Consider the following 19,089-nt stretch of genomic DNA (forward strand, 5'->3'; position numbering starts at 1 on the left):
TTTGTTTTTATTTTATTTTATATTTTATATCTGAGACACGCTGAAGTTGCTTTCTGTGCTGGTATCAGGCTGCTCGGCCCAGGCATTGCAGGTTTTGCCGATGGGAGGAGAAGGCCCAGGCCAAGCCCTCAGATCTCACCCAGCCAAAAAAAAAAACAAACCAAGCCAAAACCTAAGACAAATAAACAGTCCCCCTCAAAACAACCAAAAAAGTCTTCTGCTTCAAAATGCACCAGGGAAACCTGGTTGGGGGGGGTTCTGTTGGCCAGGGCCCAGCCCTCAGCCCATGATGAGCGCATGGCACTGCCCCATGAGGGGCATGGGGTGGCCGCAGCCTCAGTGGAGCAGTGGTTAGGGCTTGGTGCACAAACGCTGAGCAGTTTTGCTTTTCAAAAATAGTACCCATCTAAGTGATTTGGTTTTTCTTTCTTTTCCTTACCATGACTTAGGGAAAGGCCTGTCTGGTTTAACTTTCAGCTGCCTGACTGAACAAGCTGTCAGAGCCCTTTAAATGACAAGTCCCATACACCAGGAAAATAAATAAATAAATGTGTTTTTTTTTTTTTTTTTAATTGCTTCCCATTGGCCTTTTCTGCTGCTTTTGAACCCCTGACTATCTTGCAGCGGTGCCATGACACATGCCCAGCAGGCCATTCCCCGGGACGGGCTCAGGTAAGGCTGCTCAGCCCACGGCCTGAAGGCTGGCGCTCCCCAGCAGCAGCAGTAGAGCTGCAGTCATCTCCTCGCGCCCTGGTGGCTGCAGGGGTGGTTTGTGGCCAGCAAAATAAAGGAAGAAAACTGGAGGAAATAAAAATAAAAAAACAAAAAAGCTAACAAGCACTGTTTCCCTACCTTCTCACTGCTTTGTGAGAACCATCACACACCCTGTGGGCACATTGGGCTGGGGAAACAAAAATGCCGGTGAAGATTTAAGGCGATGGAGTGGGCAAGAGTGAAACAAAGTGGTTTGGGGATAGCACTGACCCTTTGACATGGTCAGCCAAATACATGGTGGCGTGACAAAAGTAACGTTGAATAAACAGCCAGCCTCTATGGGGCTGGGTTTAGCTAGTCAAATGTGCAAGTTTGAACCCAGACTAAAGTACGCCTATGGGGAACAAGTAGAAAATGGGCCATGAAGTCAGCTTAGAAAGCTGGTCCAAGGGTGGGTGCGTGCACGTATGTGTGTATAGATAGCTACATATATATATATATATATATACACACACACACACACTCATAACTATGTACATAAAACACACCCACATATTTTTTTTCTCCTCGTAGCTATATATGTAATATTAATGACAAAAACAAACAAAAAAAACCCCAACAGGTTTAAAGGACAAGCTGAGATAATTATTGAAAACATCTGAGAGTGTGGCTGGTTTATAAAGGAAAGTTTTATTTTCTGTTATAAGGTGATTACAAACTCATCTAAAAAAGCAAAGATGACTTAAAAATATCCATATACATTTCATTTATCTAAAAAGCAAAACAGAAACTGCAAAATACAAACATTTACCATATACACAAAGGATAGGGTTTTTTAGGATTTAATTACACTCCAGGATATTTTTCTAATACAAATATTCCGTCTTGAAACACAAAAAAATGTTTTAAAATGTTTTAAAAATATTTTTCATTTTTTTAAAAAAAGTTCAGATGACATTTTTTGAGGAGGACAACATCAAAGTCTCCTCCTCACTTTATGTGCTACTCATCACGTTACTGTAGTCACAGTTGCTAGGAATTTAAATAATAAAAAAACCACCACTGTTTTTAGCCAAATACATCAAACAAGATGGACCACCTCTCACAATGTGAAGTCCCTGGCAACGTATCAGGTAACAATCACAACATTACACTGGAGAAAAACAACATCCTATTGAACAACGAGCACTTCGGAACAGTACTGGGATGCTGCAATGCTGAGAGACCGTCGCTGGCTTCCAGGACAGGAGCAGGTGACAAACTAACTCAGTGTGCCCCCTCAGGTGTTTTATTTAGCCTCTCAACATGATTTTGCCACTGTTCTCTTTTTTTTTTTTTTAAATAATTTTTATAATTTTTCCTTTAAATATTGAAAAAAGAAATAAAACCTTTTTAACATCTCAACTGCAGAAGCAGATGCAGGAGGTTTAGAACCAATATGTATCATGCTAACACGTACTATGCTACAGGCCCGAAGCCTTCCCCTGTATATGCACGCACACAGAAGCACACATGCACAGCTCCTTAGCATAATCAAGTTTCACCTTTTTTTTTTTTTTAATATGTATTTTTCCCCCTCTTTTTCTTCTGATTTCTCAGCTCAGGCCACCGAGAGCTCCTTAGCATACGGCTGCCAATGTTTTCCCTGTGCTGCACATGGGAAAGCGAGCGGCACCATGCCACTGTGCAGCACAGAGCTGACATACAGGGAGGAAGCCTCCAGAAACTCGCCCCTTTTTTACACTGTTTTTAATTTGCTTTGCTCCTAAAGCCCAGAACTGTGTAAAGTGTGTAGCAATTACATCCTGACAGTTTTACAGTTTATTTCAAATTAGGGCAAAGCCGCAATACAAAAAAGGACGTGTCTGGGCTGTCATTCAATAGCCCAGCAATACCAGCAGGGTCAGGCTCTTTTCCAGTTGCAAATCCTGCAATCAAACTTTTCTACCTTTGTTGGGGATGGGGGAATAATTTGTTTTCTGAATGTTTTCAACCTGCAAAATTCTTCCCTCTCTCTCTTTTTTTTTTCCCCTCAAATCATGGCTGAAGGTTTTTCAGCTCTTACTTTTTAGGATGTGGGTAAACTGAAATCAACGGTTCACACTGACACTTGGAAAAAGCACACAAAAATGACTTTTTCTGCTTATTTTTTGAATAGAAACAAACATTCAGATTATTATTATTATTTTTTAAAGCAGAGAATCATTGTACAAAACATGAACATTTTTTGGGGGGGGTGGGGTAGCAGAAAAGAGCCCTGCAGGGTTTGAACTGGCAGTTTTCCAGATGGGGCTAGTGCTGCCTATGCTGGAAGACTTTCTTGAGAAAATTTTCCAGTAAGCTCAAATTAACTGTTGATACCAGCAGAAATATTTTTTTTTTTTGTGACCAAAGTATGGAGTTTGGGGGCAGAGGGGCTTCTTTTGCACTAGGTTATTGGTTTCTTAGATGTCATGGGTCACAATCAACTGAATACTTTCTTTCTTAAGCTTATCTTTGATTACAAGAAATAAAAGGAGCTACTAGGGGCTGACAGTTCCTGACCTTTGCTCATGCAAATATACAAATACACAACTACATGTCAATTCTAACCACAAAGCTTTGGATGAGGATTTTGGAGGAAACAAGTCCAAGGCAGCTGCCTGAGGCCACAGCACACCAGACCTCCTACAGAAGGAGCCATGAGGTGCTCACAAGGAGCCAGAAAAGATTTTGAGCCCAGACCTCAAGGCTTCCTCAGAGGGTCCATGGTGCAGGATTTTGTACCCCAATTCAGTGGAGTCCATCTGGGTGCCCTGGCAGGTCGGCTCTTTGTTGGAAAGTGGTGCCTAAACCTTCTCAGTGCTTAGCCACAACAGCTCTGAAAGACTTACACGCGTAGTTTGCAGCCTAGGAATGAAAGCCAGGTCCCCACTTGTGTGCGTGCTTATAAGGATGGAAGATTTCATCTACTGCTCTGCGTAAGCACAGATTTATTTTTCTTTTTACTGAAAGTGAGCAACTTGCATTGAATCGTCTGGAAATGATGTCAGGGTCATCTTTCTTCCAAGTATACTCGAGCTGCTTAGCTAACTTGTCCACTCCATTCAACACACAGCTTATTTAACATTTTATATACACTATGCCTCCACACGTGATCCTGCAGTGACCACAAGAAGTGGAAGCTGATAAACAGGTATTCAAAACATTCAAATTGTTCTCCCACCAATGGAGTTCTGCCCTTGATGTGAAGTGGGAGCGTTGAACCCAAGTGTGACAAGCACAACCTCACCAAAACTGAGTCTCCTTAGCGAATGAAAGCAGCCTGGAAGGAGACTTGTAAAAGGCCTATTGAATGGAAATGTCCAGGTGTCTTCAGATCTACTTGAACTGTTCTAACGCCGAGGCAGGGAAGAGGAACCAGGACTATCTGCAGTTGAGAAGGCAGGATGTGCAGCAGAGTAAAAATAGCTGCAGAAGTTGCTATCCTGACAGTGGCACAAAAGGTTCTGCTGATGTGTGGGTTTTTTTGTGTGCGTTACAGCAACCATAAGGCTGCACCTTCTTTTTCTCTTTCCTCCTCTTCCCAGGAAGTGCAGTGAAAATCAGTTCTGCTGCTCCGGGACCTATTTCAGCAGACCATTCCTAACTCCCTCCACTCCCGAGCTACGCTGCTGCTGAAGGCTGAACACCAGCATTGTTTTAGATGGTAAATACAGCTGCGACGCTTTGATATTTTCTTTTACAACACAAGAACAAATCCATTGTGGACCTACTATCTCACACTTTAAAGAGGGCTTTGCTAAGTGTGTGGATCTGTTTGGACCAGATGAAAAGGAAAGCTACAGATGAAAAGGAAAATGAGAACAATAACAACAACAACCATAAAAACCAGTTCTATTTATGAAATCATACTGTTTAAATACCGAAATACAGACTACTGGTAAAGTCCCTTACAATAGATGCCCATTCAGTGAGATCATAACTAGTCACAGGTGACCTGACAAAGTTTGGAAAGCTGAGAAAGATATGAAACACGTCAGAGAATCTTGTGGGGTTAATTCTCCCCTTTGCCTTTTGAACTTCTCTTGATTTCAGCTCAGCTGGAAATAAATACTGCTGAAAATCTGCTGTTTCCAATCCCAGAAGAACCAACTAATACAAAGGTGCATGAAATAGGAAAAGGTGTGCTTTTGTTTTGTTTTTCTGTGATCTTAAACGCAGCTATCTGGTCCTGAAGATCTCATGCCAAAAACTGCCCTAACTTTTCCCTGGATCCAAACCAGTTCATCTCTGACTAGTCATGATATTTTAATACAGAGTTCCTCATTTACATAAAACAGGTAAAGTAAGTCACAAATGTTTAACAAGTAAATTAGGAAAAAGAAATCAGTTGTATTTGCAATCATAAATAGGTAGGAAACACAGACTTTCTTAAAAATTGTTTTTTAATAATTTTGGCAGAAGATCATGTTGAAATGCAAATTTATCAAGAAGAAAAGTTCAGAAATCTGATAAAAATGTTAGGAAAAAACACTTTAAAATGCAAATGTGCTCATTGGAACTCAAACCCCAGATAAAACAAAAATAATTCTTTTTGTAGGGGAAATAAAAGGGGTGAAGGGAACTATTTTCCAGAAATATTTCCTGGCTCTTTGTGAGCCCCAGCCCTCCCTTGCAGTCATGCTGAAGAGCACAGCAGGGCCAGAGAAGTTTACATCAAGAACGCTTCGAAGAGGTTGTTGCGTACGTGCAAGACATTTTTCACTTGGTACATGGAAGCGACTGATTTGAATGGCACAGTTTATATCGAAATGGGGCTGGGTTCTGGTTCTCTGGTAGTTGTACTTTTAAAGGTGTAGTATTTGCCCTCTGGTTTTTAATGCAAAGATGCTCTCCACAAGGCGGGAGATGGCTAAACACCCACATTTCACCACACACATTTCTGATGTAGCCAAACCATTTTTTTCCCCTAACTAAAGCTTGTCTCAGCTCTATGTTATGAAACCGATGTGCAAACAAATCTCAAATACAGTCGTATGACAACATATCAAGAAAATAATATATAAATTAAGCATCAGTGTTTCATCTGCACTCACAGCAACCATTAATTTAGACCCGCCCCCCCCCCCAAACTGCTGCTCCCATCTTAACCCAGGCAAGAATGCCTGTTTGTTGCAGACACTAACTGTAACGCAAAAATAAGGGTCCCAGTTGAAACCCAGTAAAAGAGTTATCTTTGATTCCATCTCCTTGCCTGTGATTGTTAAAGGCTTAAAAAAAAATCAGCTGTATGCAAATTTACTTTTTGCATGTTTGATGGCAAATTCCAGCCAGAATCTCCCTGGCTCATAGAATTCCTCCAGGGATATTCTCAGGGCCTTAGGTTGGCAATTGCCACTGGTCCAGCAGGTGAAATTAGATGTCTGCCATCTCCAGCTGTGGAAAAGGTTCATTTACAACTCTCATAATACAGCAACCAGAAAAAGAAAACAAAAACCATGACATGGCTGGTTTTGTTGCTGCAACTCAGCCATGTGATGTAAAAATATATACAAATTCAAACTAGAAAGATTTTTTTATATATATTTTTTTGCTTTTGGTCCATCTCTTAATTTTCAATCACTGTTTTTATAGTAATGCCAACGAGTTAATCAACAAGTGTTTGTGCTGCTGTGGCCAGTTAGTCCATGGGACATGAAAAAATTAAAAAAAACTACTGTGTAGGAATGTTAAGAACTGGATACGCTCCTGTTCAAATGCCAAAATCTGCCCTGACAGACTAAGCTGACAGCCAAAAAAGCATATACAAGCTCTGCTTTCATCAAGCATTTCCTCTAGATACCTTCGGATAGCTTAATTGTGGCATCATAATAAGAAAATAACTTTTGCCAGAGAACCTGTTCCCAGCACAACCTGCTCAAGTTTAAAAAAGAACAAAAAAAACCTTCATCCACATTTTGGACAAAATGCTCCAGTCTTCATGGAGCAATTCCCTGTGGAAGCATCCACCTGGCCCACATGAAGCTGTACCCAGCAACCCTGCTGCACCCCCATTCCCACGCTCCTCGTAGTGGTTTCTCTTTAGTCCCTACTCTAACCTGGAATGGTACGCAGTTCCTTCAGACCAAATAAATACAAAACATTTCAGTATTATATGTTTCCTTTGCTTTAACTAAATATCCCATAAGCAGATTATTCAGCAGACAGATTCATAGGCCTCATAAATGTTTGCAACCCTTATGGTCTAACCTAATGATGGGCAAGGAGACTGGGTAACCTAGGTCCACTGCTGCTTTTTAGTAACGTGGGACAAGGGACTCAGTCCTTTTGTCTGTTCACCCACCAGTAACCAACTCCCCAAAATAAATAAATAAAGTGAATTCTGGTTACCGAACTTGGCAAAGCATTTTTGAGATATGTGGATGAAAAGCACCTGTTTGCTGAGCAATATTATTATCTTCATTACTATTATTATTAACAACGTGTCTGTTATAAATACTGCTTACACCAGGTGTAGGTGAGCGGTTTTGTTCCTTGTGTTGGGGATGACCTGGTTTGCGTCCACCTTTGGACAGTCAGAGTCCACAAGGGATTTTTTTATTTTATTTTTCTGCCCCAAACCAAAGTCCAATAGTTAACACGCAAACAAATGAGCAAGCAAACGTCTGAAGCATCAAAACCACAGGTGCTGCTTTTCTCTGCTCAGTGCCTCGGCACTCGCTCATGCTGCTCAGGGGCAGGCTGCAGAATTCAAGTTTACACCAGCGAAACCTCAGCTAAAATCTGCTTTGTTGGAAAAAAAAAAAAGGAGCAAGTATTCAACCTGCTCGCTCATGCACAAACAGCAGGCATTTCACCTAAGTTAAAAAAAATACACTAAAAAGAAGTGAACCATGACAAGTCCTGCAAACACCTTCCTGAAATCCTCCTCTTGCTTGTGTGACAGGGTCCCAGCACCGTGCTTGGAGGAACGGCTGCAAGGCTTTTCACACCCAGCTTCTCTGCCTCCCTCTCAAACTCTCTGCCCCAGCTGCCCGGCTGTATCTTTGTTCAGGGACTGTGCTAAACATAACTGTACCCTTTCCCTCATGTGACCCTGAAGCCTGTCGTTTACCACAATTGAACCAGAGGGTGGAAATACTACACCTTTGAAAATTCTCTTGAAACAGTGTCTTTTTTTTTTTTCTCTCAACAGAGCGCCTTTTGTGTGTTCTGTAGGTTACCCTGCTCCCAACCATACCAGCACCTAAAATTGCTTTCTGAGACTTGAATATATTGCTGGCAAGACAATCAATTCAAGTGGTAAGATGTATAATATTTAGAGATAAAGATATATATATTTAAAAAAAACAATAATAGTAAATTCCTGTAATATGTCTAGTCTGATATGAAAGCTCTCCCTCTACAGAGAGACATCTGCTGTGATTACCTTACAAAATATTAAAAAAAAAACACACACAAAAAATAACTTTCTCTGTGAGAAATAAAAATAAATCCTAGTGCAAATATAAAGCTCTGTAAACCTGGTCCTATGAGAATCTATGGTTAGTAAACGGCAGTTAAAGCAGGTTTATCCTCTCACAGAGAGAGCTCACATCATGGTTTCCACAATGATATGAGTTGGCTTGATCAATCCGCCATTCGAAGTTCCATTGGGGCAGAAGGGGGTGCCACTCTCTGTTTCTTTGGACCACCGATTCACTTCCTTGGGGGCAGCCACTGCTTTTATCCTCTGAAAGAAAGGGAAAAAAGCAAAGGTTGAAAGACCGAGCACTCCCCAGAGCCTCCTGTGCAGAACGGAGGACGTGGCAATTGAAGAACGGGGCTGGTGGCTGCCGGAGATGTGCAGGTGCCACGTGGCTCTGCAAGGGCGAGGGGAACAGGGCTGTGCAGCACAACGTTTGAGTTTTGGCATGTCAGACAGCGGGCATTCACAGCGTTATCTAGCACTTAGGGCTTTCAGTGCTGCAGCTGCTGCTCAGGTTTTGTCTGTTCTCCTTCCTCATTTAGAAACAACTCTGCCTTTTAGGCCAGCCACTCATTGCCAAGTGGCAACTTCGTTCCTACATCTCAGTTCACAAAGAAAGAACTAAATGGCATCTGACCAGTGTTTACTCTCTTCCCTTTCCTAACATGGTCTTTTAGAAGTGTTTTTGGCTACTTTTAGACTTGTCTCTCAACAGATGGTGACAATGTAGGCAGGAAAATAAACACTCATGAAAATGCTCTGGCCACATCTGAAAAAGACCATTAGCACTTGGAGGAAAACAAATTCAAGTGTTTGTGCCCTGGGAAATGTTCTTTTCTTACTCTATTCTCTCTTTTTTTCTAACCCAAAGTGTCCCACTTTCTCCTCAAAGAATACCCGGGGCAGCATTTAAGACCGTCTCATTAGGCAAAAACAAAACTAATCTGAAACCTTAGAAGAGAAGTGCTAAGTTTCATGCTTGCACAGTCTCTAAAAACTTTCCATTGGAAGAAGCACAAACCAGGAGAACCAGTGCTGAAATATGAAAGGAAGATTGGCTGTAAAGTTGAACCCAAGAAAATCTGCACTGACTAGTCTGAATCTGAACCCAAGTTTTCCAAAGCTCAGGAAAATCTAGATTCAGTGTTTCACTTTGACTCATTAGGAATTAAAAAAAAGAGAAAAAAAAGTTAGAATGTGAAGCACACTGTCAGGAGAGTTTGACTTTAATTCAGTGCCCCAAAGCAAAGGCCATGCCTGAGAGCTACACAATCCACAGGTGGATCCAAATTTCCCTAAAATTCAGTGAGCTCCTAGGCATCTGGGTTGGATCCAAGTCTCTCTCTGTTTTCTCAGTGATTGTGGGGATGGTGCTTCCTTTTCCCCGTGGGCTGGAGAAGAGAGACCTGGCACTTGGAAGCACCTCAGACTGAGTGCTTGTCTGCACATGGAGGCAACAATTCACCAAGCTGGAAGCTGCAGAAGTGTGAGGCAAGTAAAATCACCTGGTGTTTGTCTGAGGCCAGAAGGCTGCGTTTGCTCTGTTCCTACCATTTGCCAAAGGGACAGGTGATCTTTAACAGTCTTATTTGCATTCACTGCAGGGGAGGCATCCACTTTGCCCTACCTGAACGAGGTGGCAGTTTTCCAAGCTCTGTGCTTATTTTGCGTCAAACAGAGCAAGTTGAAGCTCCTGTTCTCCACTACACAGACAGCCGTGCACAAAGGCTGTATGTTTGGTTATGTTATAGTCTAACTTATCCAACTGGTGAGGAAGGACAGAATGTTGTGGCCTGTTTTCTATACAAGCAGCCCTACCTTTTGCATTAAGGAGAGGTGAGGGCTACTTCATGTTACTTCTCTTTTCCCGGTTTATGTTAAATCTTCCACAATTGCTTGGAGAAATCAAATGCAAAGAGCCCACCTAGCCCCCTAAATGTGACTCAGCCCTGAACTCACTCTCCCACATGCAAGGCTTTCTCTGACGTGTAAGGAGGGGCTGCTGGTTTCTCTTACCTCAATGAGCGACCCATCTGACTGTATGATGCGGATGACCATCACCATAGGGATGCAGATCATGGAGGAAAGGGCAAGAACCCAGCCCAGGCCGATTGCCCAGTCAGGGTATGTGTAGACCTTGTTGTAGGTCAGTGGCTTGTACTTGGCCAAAGAAAAGATAAAGCACCCCTGTGGATAAGAAAGGAAAATTAAGTGAGGCTCGAAAAATGTTCAAAGCAGCATGGCCCTGATGCTACCACTGGCCCTAAGGAAGACAGGCAGCAAAAGACAGAGCTGACAGATACAATATGTATTTTAAACCAATAGGGGCATTATTTTTCAATTTAAATTATTAAAAAAGCATCTAACATCTGCTGGTAAGTAAACCGTTGCTTGACAATAGGGTGTTAAACGATGGTGCTGAACAGCTGCAGTACATTGTGTGTCCTTTTTCAGAGCTCAAACACTTGCTGTACATTGCAAGGAGCTTACTGGGATGTCCTTTCCAGCAAAGGAAATACTCCACAACGAGTGTCTGCCTCAGATGGGCAGTCCTGCCTCAGGACTTTTTGTTAAAATGGCCTAGTGGTTCTATTACTTAAATCAGAGACTGCTCTTTGGAGTGAGTTTTTTGTGTCACAAATGTAATACTTCGTCAATCTTAAGAAAAATCCACTCAAATGTAGACAACTACAATTGGGGTGAGCACAGCAGAGAGCTGTCACATTAACAGCTAACATCCGAGAATATATCACGCCTTCAGCAGCTCTTTGCAAATTGGTCTCTGAATGGAACAGCCTTCACTTAAAGAGAAGCATTAAGAAGAGGCTCAAAGCTGCCACATGGAAGACTTGAAACAGCTTGTGTCAGTACTCACCACACAAAGAACTGGTGTGATCACAATCCAGCTCCACTTCATCCAGGGACCAGGTCTGTATCCAATCATATCCTCAATGGCATCATAAATATTATCAGCGCCTGTAAGAGATAGTGAGCATAGTTATCACAGTATAAAAGCCACCTAAGAACTGCAGAATTACAGCTGCCTTCCTAGGCACCCCAAGGGGTATTTAAAGGGCAGACAAGGGTGTCAGACATATTGCCTACATTGCCACGGCTGTGAAATTCAAGATTTTTTCCTTCAGAAGCCCAATGCAAGGAGGAGTGCTCCAAGCAGGAGCACAATGCTAATCCCTCCTGCCCCTGTCATGCACACACTTCTCTCCCTAAAGTCTCACTGAACTTGCCAGGGGAATCGTCACAGGAAGGACACAATAGCAAATGGTACATCCTGCTTCTACAGAAATTTGACTGATGTAAAATGAAGGCTTGGTTTATTTTGCTTTTTTAAGAAGATGGAGTACAAGTAGAATCAGGGAAAAGACCAGTGATAAACAGCAAACATTTTCTGATCATTCCTAAGCTACCATCTCAGGCAACAATGGAAACTACTGTCACTTTGGTACTCAGCCTCACCTAAAAATAACAGGACAGAATACACTCTTCTGTCAGCTTTCTTTTTGTATTTTCTATTTAGTTGGCTTGGCCCTTGCAGACATTGCAGCTTTGAAAGGAAATTCTCTGAGACAAGCACAAATTTTCATGGCTGGCCAGACTTTCAACTCTCATCTCTAAACTTAACACATGCAAATGCTTAATTGTGCTTTTATTAATTAGCAATAGAAAAACACTCATTTTTGTGTGGAAAAACACTGGAGGCTGGCTTCATCCCAGATGCAATTTTGTCTCCAAGTGGTCAGTGCAAATTTATATTAATGGCATGTCTCTGCTGCTGGGAAGATGATTCAGGGATGGCTGATGATTAAACGTTTGGCTAGCAAAATTGTCACTAACTCATCCAAAAGTATCAGATGAAAGGGTTCTCACTTACCATAAACCCAGGCTACAGCAATACATTCAAAGAATGCAACCCACAAAAGGCATACACCACTAGCTGCATAGTAGTCAAAGAGTTGAAAAACATACATGCCACCCTGTAAAAGAGAGACACAATTTATTAGGATCCATCGGGAAAAAGACCTGAATACTTCAGGCCCAGCTCTCAGTAAAATGTATGAGCATATTTTAGTGACTGCTGCCTAACAAGCAGAAATATCAAGCAAGTAGGTAAGGTAAATACCTGGCAGTACCTTCCCCAGGGAATATGCTTGTTTACTATAGGAAACATTCTAAACAAGATGATGATTAAACAGAATTAAGCCATTTAGTATAATCTACTGAGACACTTAAGTCTTTCCTTCTTAAAAGTATTTTAGGATAGGCATTTATAGAAACAAATGACGTAAAGAAACAGTAGGCCTTTTAACACTAGCACCTCCAAAATACTAAAAATGCCAGTCACCTCATCAGGAGGGTCCTCATTTACGAACCGAGTAGAAGAACTTATTTCATTGGGATCTTTCTAATTCTATTTATTTACACTATACTGCTAGGCAGTTTGCTCTCACTACTTTGAACCGTGCATACCTGCATTTTTACTTGAAAAAATAAGTTTGTTAGGCACCTCTGTTAAAGGTGCTATTTCAGTACTTACAGTCATCCTCTTCCAGTTGTTTTTAACATGTTGCTTTAATTTTATTTTGAAAATAACACAACAGTGCAGCTACTAGAACATATTCCTGTCTGATTTATACCAGAATAAATCTAGGGATATTTACTCGATTCAAATCTGTGTAGCTAAGACAAAATATGCACTGGATAGATTCTTAATCTGCTTTACTGAAGCTTCCCTATGTGTTTCATCATTTAGAACCAGTTGTTAATATTCATACTCACGTTGATTAGTACTTAGATCAGAATGAAATTAATGAGAATTCATTTCTCTGTTCCTCAGACTGAAAAGGGGAGGATATGTAGCTCCCTTTCAAAATGTTTTCAGATCTAGGGATGAAAGATACTCTGTAGATCTGAAGAGCACAGTTCCTCTGAGTGGCTAATTCTGTGCAGTCTGATTCATAGCTAAAATAGGTCTAAAAAATGGCTAAAAAAAAGGCAATTTTCAGCATTGCTGTTACCTACCTCAGTCACCATAGTTAGTCCCAGAAGATAGCTAAGGAAACATACTATAGCGATGAAGATTTCCCGTCGGTAACCCTTCCTTAGGAAGGATGGGTGCAGATCAACTAATGACGTGATCTGTCCTTCAACTTCAACAAACTAAAGGGAAAACAATAAAGAAATGTGAATTGAAAATTATCCGCCAAGCATTTTATCCTAGCTCGTAATTAAACAAATGCTCCACAGCATTTGTAACTGTACTCTGTGGCAAAATGCTGCTCTGAATAAGTGAATTAGAAGCTATTCCTTTGTAACCCAGAGGTTAAAGTCTGGGGGTAGTTTTCAGTTTTGAATAAGCTTTCAGAATTGATGTTCATTTCCTAGCATCCTTGCAAACTACTAAAGGGGCTTTGTAAATTCAAGCCACAAGGATAAAGGAACTTAATTTGATGACAGGAAGGCACTTATGTGGCTTTTATGTTGTAGCTGTTCCAGATGAATACTTGATGTATGCTAGAAAAGAGGCAGAGAGAAAACACTCAAAAAGCCTAAGCTGCCCAAGCTAGGAGAGTACCTCTCAGTCTTTTTTTGATGTGCCAGAAAACCTCGCAGGTACTTTTTAGGTTAATTCCACAACTGGATATAATTCTATTCTTGGGTTAGCTAGAGAAAAATGCAGCCAAGGGAAAGCAGACTTTGATGTGAAATAGCAGCCCTTCTTGACTGAACTTGTCTTTTCTGAACCGGTGAGCGGAGTTCCTCTGGCTGAGGTTCTGGGGTACTTTGTCAACAATAAGGGATCTCTTGATACAGTTCCCATACAAAGGCTTGGTAAACTATTTGCATTGGTATAATAAAAACGAAGCCCTTAATAGGTTAACTAAAATCTTACTTTAACTAGCTTCATGATAATTGTATTTGTGCTAACTTGTCATTTGAAAACTACACGTAAGGTGTACAACCTGAGCTAATCAAATAACCAAATTTGAAAAAAAAGTTCAAAGTTTATTGACAACCCACTGAGAAAAGTGACTGCTGAACTCCCAACAATCAAATCTGAAGAAAAGATCATTCAGCTATTCTCCACTTTCCATCTGGCAAGGTACAAAAGCACTAAGTTTACTGAAGAAATGAGGATACCATGGAGAACCTAGGCTGCCTCTGTAGAAATGATCTTCACTCTAAGTGGATCCATTATCTTACAACCGTTTACCATGGGCAGTCTATGAAATAGCATTATTTCAGGAATTTTTTCTTACCCTGTATCTATATTGCTTTTACAGTGCCCAGAAGTGCCCTTTAACAACTCTACCCTCTTTGACCACGGGCTGAAACACCTTTTTGGAAATACAGACTGTCCAGCAAATACTCCACCAGACTCTGGTGCCTCCTGTCTTGTTATTGTGACTTCTGAAAACTGGTTTTCCTTTTAAATGCAACCCTTTGGGCTGATTTGATCTTAGCCTGCTCTAGCATTCCAGAAACCTGCTCAACTACACTCCAAAAAAAACAGAGGGGTGGAGGAGAGAAATTAAGCGCTGCAGTTAGTTTTAATCATTCTACGCACTGAGCTTTTTAAAATTACTAGACAGCTTCCAATTTGCATAAGCACAGACTTGTTGAACCACAACACTGGGAACTTTTAAATTCACTTTGGAATGATTGAAAGTTGTTCACTAGAGTTCAAAGATAAGACATGAAAAGCAATTTAGGGCAAATGGAGTATCAAAAGTGTAAGAGACAACAACTGAGTAAAAATCCATTTATATATTTCCCTTCGTACAAGAAAGGATTTAGGCTAAATAAAAACTTCACTCTTAACAAGTGGGTGCTTATAATCATAGCTATTTTCCATTTGAGTGCAGAAAGCTGCCTGTTGCCCTGAAAACTTCAGCAGTTTTGAATGTGTAGTTACTGCATAATCCTTTGCCACATGCATTTCCTTGTAAGTGGACTTTCTAGAAATGATTTACAGGTTCTTTTGTGAAATTTAGTCCAACATTCCTATAAGCAACCAGTGGGAAAAGTAACATAACTTCTTGAACTAAACTTCCTTATTTTTCACATTCACTGATTAATAGCAGTGGGTGCTATGTAATTAGTACAGCTGAAAACTTTCTGAGATGGTTTCTGTCCCATTCAGAGGCGCCAAATGCACACTGATGATGTGAAAGTCAGCAGGATCCCAAGCTCCTTGGCACCTCTGAGCCAGGGCCTTCTCCAAAGTAGGAAAGTACTGCACCATCACCAAAATGGTGGTATTGGCGGACCAGACTGAGACTTGTATTTAGGCTAGGGAGAACTGTCCTAGTCTCTTGGATTCCATTAGCTTCTGATGACAAAGACTTGCTCAGCAACATCGTGCTGATTATCAGTCAAGTCACACATTCATGAAATGTAGCCCCGGCATCAAAGAGCAACACAAATTAATTCCTCTTAGGCAGTTAGAGGTATTCTCTTCTAGGATTCATGTCTCTCTAACCAGATTTGCCCAGTCAGCAGCACCAAGACCACTCCACATCTCTTACCCATTGGACTAACCTGGCTATCCAGTCCAAGCAACAGAAGCATAATAAAAAAAAGGATTGCCCAAAAGGTGGGCAGCGGCATCATGGACACAGCTTTGGGGTAAGCAATGAAGGCCAGGCCTGGACCTAGAGAAAGAGAAAATAGGAAAGGGGGAGGGGAAGGGAAGAGAAATAGTAAATACCAGCTCTTTGGTAAAGGTAGCCACCCTCAAATGCAGGAATGCCTGGTTCCGTTCAGATAAATCCAAACGCGGCTGGAAATACCAGAAGTGAAACAGTTTGGCTCTTTTATCTGAAAACGAAGCACGCATGACTACAGCAGAAACCACAGGCAAACCCCCGAGGCCATTACTAACTGATCACCAGTTTTAACATCTGTCTCAAACATGCCAGTAATGGAGGTGGTCCTACACCTGCCCATGTGGACACAGGACGGTTTTGGGGGTAGGGGGAGAAGGGGTGACCCAGGGGAATGGCAGAATCCCACTGCTAGCCCACGCAGTCACGATGAAGATGGTGATGATGAAACCCTTTTGCATGCAAGGAAGGGACTGTGCTCCAAAAATTCCCTGGGATCTTCACTAAAGCAACCACTGCCTCTCTCTGGATGCAAACTCCAAACCCAGCAAGGCTTTTCTAGAGTGGGGTTTGCACTCCTGGAGACAGCTCCTTTCCTTCTGCAAACCCTCACTGCTGCACTGAAGACTAGTCCTAGTTATATCAGCTGTGGTCCCTGAATAAAAAAAAAGCCTCCTGCTGTTATGAATTGCTGGTGTGTAAAATCTCTTCCCCACACTGGCACATTGTATGCCCCTATCCGGCCAGCCTAGTTAAACCTGCCGCAGTGACACTGAGTGTGGCCAACATCAGCCACAACTGCAACAGTCTGGGACCACCAGTGGGCTGGGACCCGTAGCCTGGCTTTTCTGCTCTGGAAACCAAAGGCTTTTTGGTGAGTGCTCATCACTAGACTGGGTCCTCTCGGCGCCATGGGCCGGATGGCTTCTCACTCATACCCACACACCGAGCATACGTGCAGTGCTCTCGCACGCTGACCTGCAAAGGCGCTGTGCCTGGAGCCAAGTGCTATCAGCTATCGCTTCTGAGAGCTTCTAGCGAGAGAGAAGGAGCCCTCTCCAAGTGGGAGACAGGAACACGGGCAAGCTGGCATTTACGGCAGGCTCTCAAAGTGGCCGTAGAAATTTTGTGAATTCGAGGGCAGATTTAAATTCAGATTAAACCCGGGAATGCCTGGCTCAGCTTTTTGTTTTAAGGAGCCTTGAAGATCGGCATTTTCCAGGATTTTGAAGTGGATTCAAGTAATTTTCAACGGGAAAAGGAATTATTTTAACTGCTGCAGTGCGGGGCCAGGAATCTCATCTGTGATCTGTACAGAAAAATCTCTAATACTGCTCTTCCTACCTCCCACTTTTCCTTTCCAACAAGAAATATGGAAAAAGAAGCAAGAGAAAGAAGTAAGAAAAAGATGATTTTTTTTCAAACTAAAGAAAACTTTAAGTCACTGAAAATATTTGAAGAGAAATAAATACAAATTAGCCAACAATCGAGCAACTAATTTTATTTAAAATGAAACACAACTAAGATTTTATATGACAGAAGATACCAAAAATTGGTGAATGTCTCAAATTTGTGAGGGGTTTGCTTTTTCCCCCTGATTCAGTGGGTACAGTAGGTCCTCCCTCAGGGAGAACTGCTACCAGATGGCATTTGCCATCTGTGCAGTTGATGAGACAGATGTAAAACTGCTCTCCTCAAAACTTGCTGTAATTCTCTACGCTTTGGCCACTGAAAGTGTCCTTGCACTGTGCTACTGTCAAAAAGCAAGTGTCCTTCCTAATCCCTATTCTAGCTTTGACTTTCCTTTGAAACTAAATGTTGAAATATAAAGAGAAAAAAGTCTATATGAAAGAAAATGTTCCTGGCATCCCCTTGAATGAACAGAAATAATTTAAAATCATATTTAATTTGAAACTCTGTGGCTCTGAAGGATGTTTTGCAAAAGTGAACGCTTGTGGCTGCTGATAAAAGCCAATTAGGACTGCCACGATCCTATCCCACTCACTGCCTAGGCACGGCGGGGGATGCACCCCAGGAGCTGAAAACTGCAGAGGCAGAAGCTGGGCAGGGTATCAGGACGGCCAAGGCACTGTAGGCAGGCCTGCTTCATCTGAATTTGTTTGCAAATGGGATTTTTAAAAAGGCAGATCTTGTGCTGTTTTAACACTGATCATGTGGTAAAATATTCCAGTCAAACAGAAATTCAGTGCAGATTAAATTGGACTCACTAGGACTTTTCTTGTGCCTACACCGCTTTGCTTTCTCCCTTTAAAAGTATTTTGGGAAAAAATCAAGTGCTATTTATTAGAAGTCTGATTTCACTTGAAATTCAAATGGGATCTAATTTAACTCTTGTGTAAGCCTAGTAAAGCCAGTAGAAGCCAGCGGGAGCCACCCCTTGCTGACTGGAGGGTGGCCCGGGAACATTATTACAAGGCTGAATTTGGCACAGGTTAAAAGATGTGGCCATGAGATTCTTCTAGCAAATTTATTGATGTTCCCCTGGCTTGCAGGAGGGCACACAAGGGAATAACTGGTGTCATGCATAGATCAGGAGGGATTTAACTCTCCGGGCAGAGACAAAGGGAAGCAGTAGGCACTGGTCCTGGGGACAACGTCCTCTCCTCAGTGCTATGGCCAAGCAGCAGTGCCTCTGCTTGCCTTTGTTCTGACCCAGGGGAGTGGTTCTGACTTTGTGTCATGAGAAAACAAAAAGAAAAGGCCAAAAAAAGAGGCTCAAACACCTGCTCAGTATCTTTGTGCTGAGAAGTCAGCTCCAGCTGCTGGATGGGGCAGCAGTGGCAGTGAGAGCTTTCTCCACGGCCCCACATGGGTCCTTGGATGCCTGTCCCAGCAGGACCAAGTGGTCTGCAGTGGCTCTGCACTTGATCTCTGCTGAGGGAGGCAGTGAGGAAGGCCATGGGAAGTGGTTTGGATAATCTGAGTAATGCTTACTGTCAAGTAAAAATCTAGTTTAGGATTTAGCTAAAGACCAGCCAATGATGGGCAACCCACTGAACTGCTGAGATGGTTGCAAAGCCTGGCCACTAGCAATAGGGCTTAACTGAAATAAACTAGAAAATCTGAAGGAATTGACAACAAAATATGCAAGAAACCAAAAGCTAAGTGTGGAAGCTAATCAGTGCCCTCATTGTCCCAGCTATAAAACTGGGATTATGATATCAATCTCCTTTGAAAAATACTTTTTGAGCTGTTGATGAAAAAATGCTATGTAAACACTAAGTTCATTAGTTAATTTGCATTTAAACACTACTTAATAATGCAGTGTTACTATAAAATTGT

At 41.9% G+C, this 19,089-nt stretch overlaps 1 protein-coding gene across 11 annotated transcripts in view; it reads right to left on the reverse strand.

Annotated features, from left to right (window-relative positions):
- Positions 1 to 1,385: 1,385 nt before the first annotated feature.
- The window catches only part of SLC6A6 (solute carrier family 6 member 6), a 57,983-nt gene continuing 40,279 nt past the window's right edge, over positions 1,386 to 19,089 (reverse strand). For all 11 annotated transcript variants that reach the window (XM_080606921.1, XM_080606924.1, XM_080606919.1 and 8 more), the window contains 6 exons: positions 15,722 to 15,834; positions 13,202 to 13,339; positions 12,054 to 12,156; positions 11,040 to 11,140; positions 10,181 to 10,351; positions 1,386 to 8,428 (listed from right to left, as the gene is read on the reverse strand). In XM_080606921.1, coding sequence (XP_080463047.1) covers positions 8,288 to 8,428; positions 10,181 to 10,351; positions 11,040 to 11,140; positions 12,054 to 12,156; positions 13,202 to 13,339; positions 15,722 to 15,834 — 767 coding nt within the window. In that variant the 3' untranslated portion in view covers positions 1,386 to 8,287. The remainder of the gene's footprint in view (positions 8,429 to 10,180; positions 10,352 to 11,039; positions 11,141 to 12,053; positions 12,157 to 13,201; positions 13,340 to 15,721; positions 15,835 to 19,089) is intronic.

Source organism: Anser brachyrhynchus (genome assembly GCF_964034855.1).
Source record: "Anser brachyrhynchus genome assembly, chromosome: 10".
NCBI classification, from domain to species: Eukaryota; Metazoa; Chordata; class Aves; order Anseriformes; family Anatidae; genus Anser; species Anser brachyrhynchus.